The sequence below is a fragment of the Myotis davidii genome, unplaced genomic scaffold, assembly GCF_000327345.1.
Source record: "Myotis davidii unplaced genomic scaffold, ASM32734v1 scaffold289, whole genome shotgun sequence".
NCBI lineage: Eukaryota > Metazoa > Chordata > Mammalia > Chiroptera > Vespertilionidae > Myotis > Myotis davidii.
The window spans coordinates 1081645-1086646 of NW_006299717.1; the positions used below are offsets into that span (position 1 = coordinate 1081645).

The 5002-nt window shown below is 59.1% G+C and overlaps 1 protein-coding gene across 1 annotated transcript in view; it reads right to left on the minus strand.

Annotated features, from left to right (window-relative positions):
* The window catches only part of GLP1R (glucagon like peptide 1 receptor), a 57026-nt gene that overhangs the window by 4693 nt on the left and 47331 nt on the right, over nt 1–5002 (minus strand). The window contains exons 9-13 of the mRNA XM_006775894.2: nt 2453–2513; nt 1878–1947; nt 1692–1780; nt 1228–1366; nt 128–169 (exon numbers count right to left, since the gene is read on the minus strand). Coding sequence (XP_006775957.1) covers nt 128–169; nt 1228–1366; nt 1692–1780; nt 1878–1947; nt 2453–2513 — 401 coding nt within the window. The remainder of the gene's footprint in view (nt 1–127; nt 170–1227; nt 1367–1691; nt 1781–1877; nt 1948–2452; nt 2514–5002) is intronic.

The following is a 5002-nucleotide window of genomic DNA, read 5'->3' on the forward strand; positions in this document are numbered from 1 at the left end:
CACACAGAAAACTGGGTTTGCTAAGTAGGGGTCTGAGCTAGAAGACTATGGGGGTCCCCACTGAACAGCTCCAGAACACCGAGGGTGGCAACCTAGCAGGGTGCCCACACCCCACCTCAGGCCTTACCTCGTTGTTGACAAAGCAGTACAAGATAGCCACCATCAGCCCCTGGAAACGAGAGGTGCTTCAGCAGGGAGGAGGGGGGAGGAGGCAAGAGAAGGGGGAGACGGAGGGGGCGGGGACGGGAGGCCAGCATCCTGCAGATGGCCCTGGTCCCCAGATCCATGGGCCTCTAGCCACAGCCTTCCCTGCTCAGACTGGGAAGCCCAGAGCTGGGGGGCTCCTCTCCTCTCCTTTCTGCAGGGACAAGAAGTCCTCTCGCCCAGGTGCTCCAGGAGCCCTTCCGTCTTCCTTAGAGGACAATGGGCCCAGAAAGGAGGAACCTCTGGCTGTGCGGATTTCTCCGGCCCAGCCCCTTCACTCAGGAGACACGTGCTCCAGAACTCCGATCTGTGTGTGTGAGTATGTGTGCTCATGTGTGCATCTGTGTGTGTGCATGTGTGTTTTTGTGTGACTGTGACTGTGTGAGAGTACATGTGTGTGTGTCTGCATGTGCCTCTCTCTGTGTGCATGTACCTGTGAGTGTGTGTAAGTGAGCGAGTACACATGCGCATGCGTGTGTCTCTGTGTGCATGTGAGTATGCATGCACATATGTGCATGTGTCTACATGTCTGTGTGTGCATGTGAGTATGTGTACAAGTGTGTCTGCATGTGGCTGTGACTATATGTGCATGTGTGTGTCTCTATGTGTGCATGCATGTGTGAGTGTGTGCATGTGAGTGTGTGTGCAAGTGCACACACAGGCCCGCATGCTGTTGGCCATCCCATGACCTTCCTGAGAGGCTGGGACCAGTTTCTTATGTTCCTACGCCCCCCACTGACACTCGCTCCCCCGAAGCAGCATCTGCTAATACTAGTGGAGAAGACCAATTCGTGGCTGGGTGCCCACGGCTACATCTGGAAAGGCTTCGTGTCAATGTGCTTTCTAAAGACTGGCCTGGGCATCGGGGCACCTGGGGATTCCAGCTCAGGCTCGGCTCCAACCACAAAGTCTGGGCAAGGACCACTTTCCTCCAGGCCTCGCTGCCTATCTGCCTGCTGCCGGCTGGCTCTGCCCCACCCTCACTCTAGGAGGTCGCAGGGAAGGGCCCCCCGCCATGCTCACCTGGAAGGAGGTGAAGGAGAGCTCTGTGAGCATCTTGACAAAGCGCAGGGTCCCCCGGGCGTGCTCGTCCATCACGAAGGCAAAGATGACCTCATGGGTACCCAGCAGGGGGATGAGCGTCAATGTGGACTTGGCAAGTCTGGGGGGAGTGGGGGGTGATGTCATTCTGGGCCTCTCCCATGAACTCTTCTCCCTTTCTGTGCCCCAAACCCCCACCGAGGCCTGGCATCTGGGTCTGCCACCCTCCCACCCCAATACCCTGGGACAGGCTGCTTGGAGGGAGGGAGGTAGCGGCCGAGCCCCCCAGAGCCCAGGAGCTGCACAGATATAGGGAGGAGGGCAAGGCGTGGGTCCCAGGTGAGGCCCAGGTGGGAGAAGGTCCTGCAGCCTTAAGCTGGGCACCCGGGATCCGTCTCTGCGGGAAGGAAGGCTGAGGGTGCCCGGCAGAGCCGGCGGTCACGCACCTGCACTTGATGTCCGTCTTGCACATGAGGTTGGCTTTCAGCTTGGACACCACGATGCAGATGACCCGGACAAAGATGAGGAAGTTCACCTGCAGGGCAGACAGGAGGGTGGCCAGAGGCTTTGTCACGACACGCTTCCCCTGTCCTCCCCAGCACCCCCCGGGCCACCCCCACACCGCCACTCACCCCAATGGCGAAGAGAATGGGCAGCCGGATAATGAGCCAGTAGTTCATGTTTGAGTTCCTGGTCCAGCAGCTGGAGAGGGGAGACACACACAGGCACCCAATGGGGCCCAGACCCCAGCACAGTGCAGGCACAGGACACAGAAGTACATGTGGGCATCAAAGGGATACGCACAGAGCCACACAGGCACTGCCACCGGGAGCTACCTAACCACCACCCCACAGACCCACACAAAGGCCTTCCAGCCACACACACACAGCAACAAACACACAGAGGTACGTGAGCCCGTGAACACAGGCATGTGTGTACCCAGCGCCATACACAAAGCAACACTTCATTCAGTTCTCACAGAAGAACCTGGAGGGGGCACCACGCTCCCCGCAAGCCCCGCACCATTCATCTTCATACAATCCCACGGAGGGTGGACAGGGCAGGAGAGAACTAGTCATAAATTCAGTTCTGGTCCCTCTGTTTATCCTCCCAACAGGTCCCAGCCGCAGGCCCCAGGGGCCAAGGAACCACATGGGGTTTGGGGACAGGGACATCAGCACACTCACCCTGAGGAGCAGGCACTCACCCCTCGTCCTCATAGAGGTACTTGACAATGCCCCAGGGGATGACAAACAGCAAGGGAACACCTGAGAGCAGAGGGAGAGAGAGAGGGGAGAGGGGCTGGCAGGCTGGGGCCACCGCATGCCCACCCGGCAGCCTCTCCTTCCTGGCCTCCCCGCCCTGCGGCCCCTCTCTGAGCCTGGCCCAAACCACACTTTCCAGAAGGTGTGGAACGAGGCTGGTCTGGGTGCATGAAGAACAGGCGGTGGAGCCACGCCCACCAGACTCCTCAGACTTCCTCACAGAGAGGGCCATGGGGGCGGACCACATGCTGCATGAGTTGGGAACAGGCCAGACCTCTGCTGCGCTTCCCCCACGGCCTCAGCCCACACGCCCATCTCAGTCCATTTCTTCAGGCACCGGACGCCCCTCCAGACACCTGTTCCCTGACCGCACACACCTGCACGGCGCTGGGGAGAGCCTGGGGTGGGAACGGGACCTTGATGCTGGCAGCCCAACTGACTGCACAGTGGCCCACAGCCACGAGAATGGCAATAGCGCTTTCTACTGAGACTTGACGGTGGTGGCAGCTCCATCAGGGCCCCAGAGGTCCCCACCTCCTGGCATCCACACCCTGGTGTAGTCCGCCTTGTACCAGGGCTGGTCTGGGTGACAGGATGCACGGCAGAAGTGATGGCGCGACACTTCGTAGGTCAGGTTATAAAACAGTCGTGAAAGGTTAGAAAAGGCTTGTCTTGGGCTTTCTCGCTCAGTGAGGTCACCTGTTGCCATGCCACGAGGACACTTAGCCAAGGCAGAGGCCCCTGTGGCAGGGAATGCAGCCTCCACCCAGCACCCAGCAAGGTCCTCCGCTTCCTGCCCTCCGCCTCACGGGTGAGCTTGGCAGTGGATTCTCCGATCCCGGCTCAGCCTTGAGATGACAGCTGCCCTGACTGACAGCCGGACTGCATCTGTCAGAGCCCCTCAGCCAGAGGCCAGCTACGGTGAACCACGTTCCCGGCCACAGAAACTTCGAGGTAACAATTGTTTCAAGCAGCCAAGTTGTGGGGTCATTTGTCTGCAGCGAATGGCCACGAATGCAACCGATTTCCAGCTAGAGCCTCACTCATTTCCGGAGCCTGCGCCCACCTCACCGGGAGCTCGGTGTGTGTGTGCCGACTTACAGACTGTTCATCCTCACGCGACAGATGGAGAGGGATCAGCTCGGAGGCTCGGGGGGACTGCAATCCCACGCTCCTGCCTGTCCCCTCAGTGGCTTCTGCACTAGCCCCCTCCGTGTCTGCCTCGATGGGTGCCCCTCTCGGGGCTGGAGATGTGGGTGTCTGAGATAGGCAACAGGGTGCATAGTAAGGTGTGTGGACACAGCTGTGTGTGTGTGGGGGGGTGCATGTGTATGCATGTGTGACTTTGGGGGGTCTCCCCCAGGAGCACGCTTCCAGGGCAGGATGCACTTCGCAGCCTTTCCTGCCACCATCATCCAGGTCCTCATCATGTGCTGTCCACTCAATAGAAGCTGCAGAGTGGCTCGCATGTCTGGAGCTGTTGTGCGTGGAGCTGCCGTGTGTGGAGCTGCGGACAGGCGTGGGGGAAGCAGAGAAGCCCACAGCTCCTCGGATAGCTTCCTCTTGGCCATGTATTTGAACACAATAGACTTCTCAGCATCATGATGCTGTAATAACAGGCTTTCATGAGACAGGAGGAGGCACAGATGCCCCCAAAGGCTCCAGCACAGAAGATGCTCAGGGAGAAGAGGATGGATGGATGGGTGGATGGATGGGTAATGAGGGAGTCAGGACAGCATTCAGAGAAGGGAGCTCTCCAGGCAAGTACATGTCAACTCCAAGAGCCCTTCTGGGGCACCCCGGCCACATGCTGTTCTTTTTCTCAGAGACCCCACTCCAGGGCTGGGGCTCACTCACGATACCAGACACAGGGCTTCATTCATTCGTCAGCAGCTCCTAACAAAGCCCTTCTAAAAACAGGCACCGCTCTGCCGCGTGCAAACATTACACGCTCCCTGCTGGCTTCGTCTCTCTCCCATTTAGAAAATCAACAAGACAGGCTGCAGAGAAAGCTTGAATTAGGAACAGAACCAGCTCCAAGAAGTAATGGGGCCCTTGCCCAACTTGTCTTCCTCCTGCTCAGCCTCCTGGGGGTTGGGGGTTAGGGGTGCCCGGCCACCCATGGCATGTCTTCTGGGACCCCCCCCCCGCCCCCGCGCTGTGCTGGAGTCCCCACGTTAATTCTTCTGCTCACACAAGTAGCTGCTTGCTGTTTCCCAAGCCTGCCAACAGGGCCAGCCTCCTGGCATCACAGCAGGGCACCTGGCTCTCTGTGACTCTCTCTGACCTTCTGCCTTTGTCCCTCTGCCTCTCTCTGTCTCTCCCTATCTCAATTCCTCAAGAAGAGGATGCTCTGATTGGGGAGGGGGGTCCCCCAGGTCCGGCCCTTATGCCCCTTAGACCCTGGGCCCTAAGCTGGGGAGTGAGGTGGTGGAAAGACTGGCACCCTTCCCCCATTTCCCACTCGAGACCTCAGGGCACGATGTGTCCCC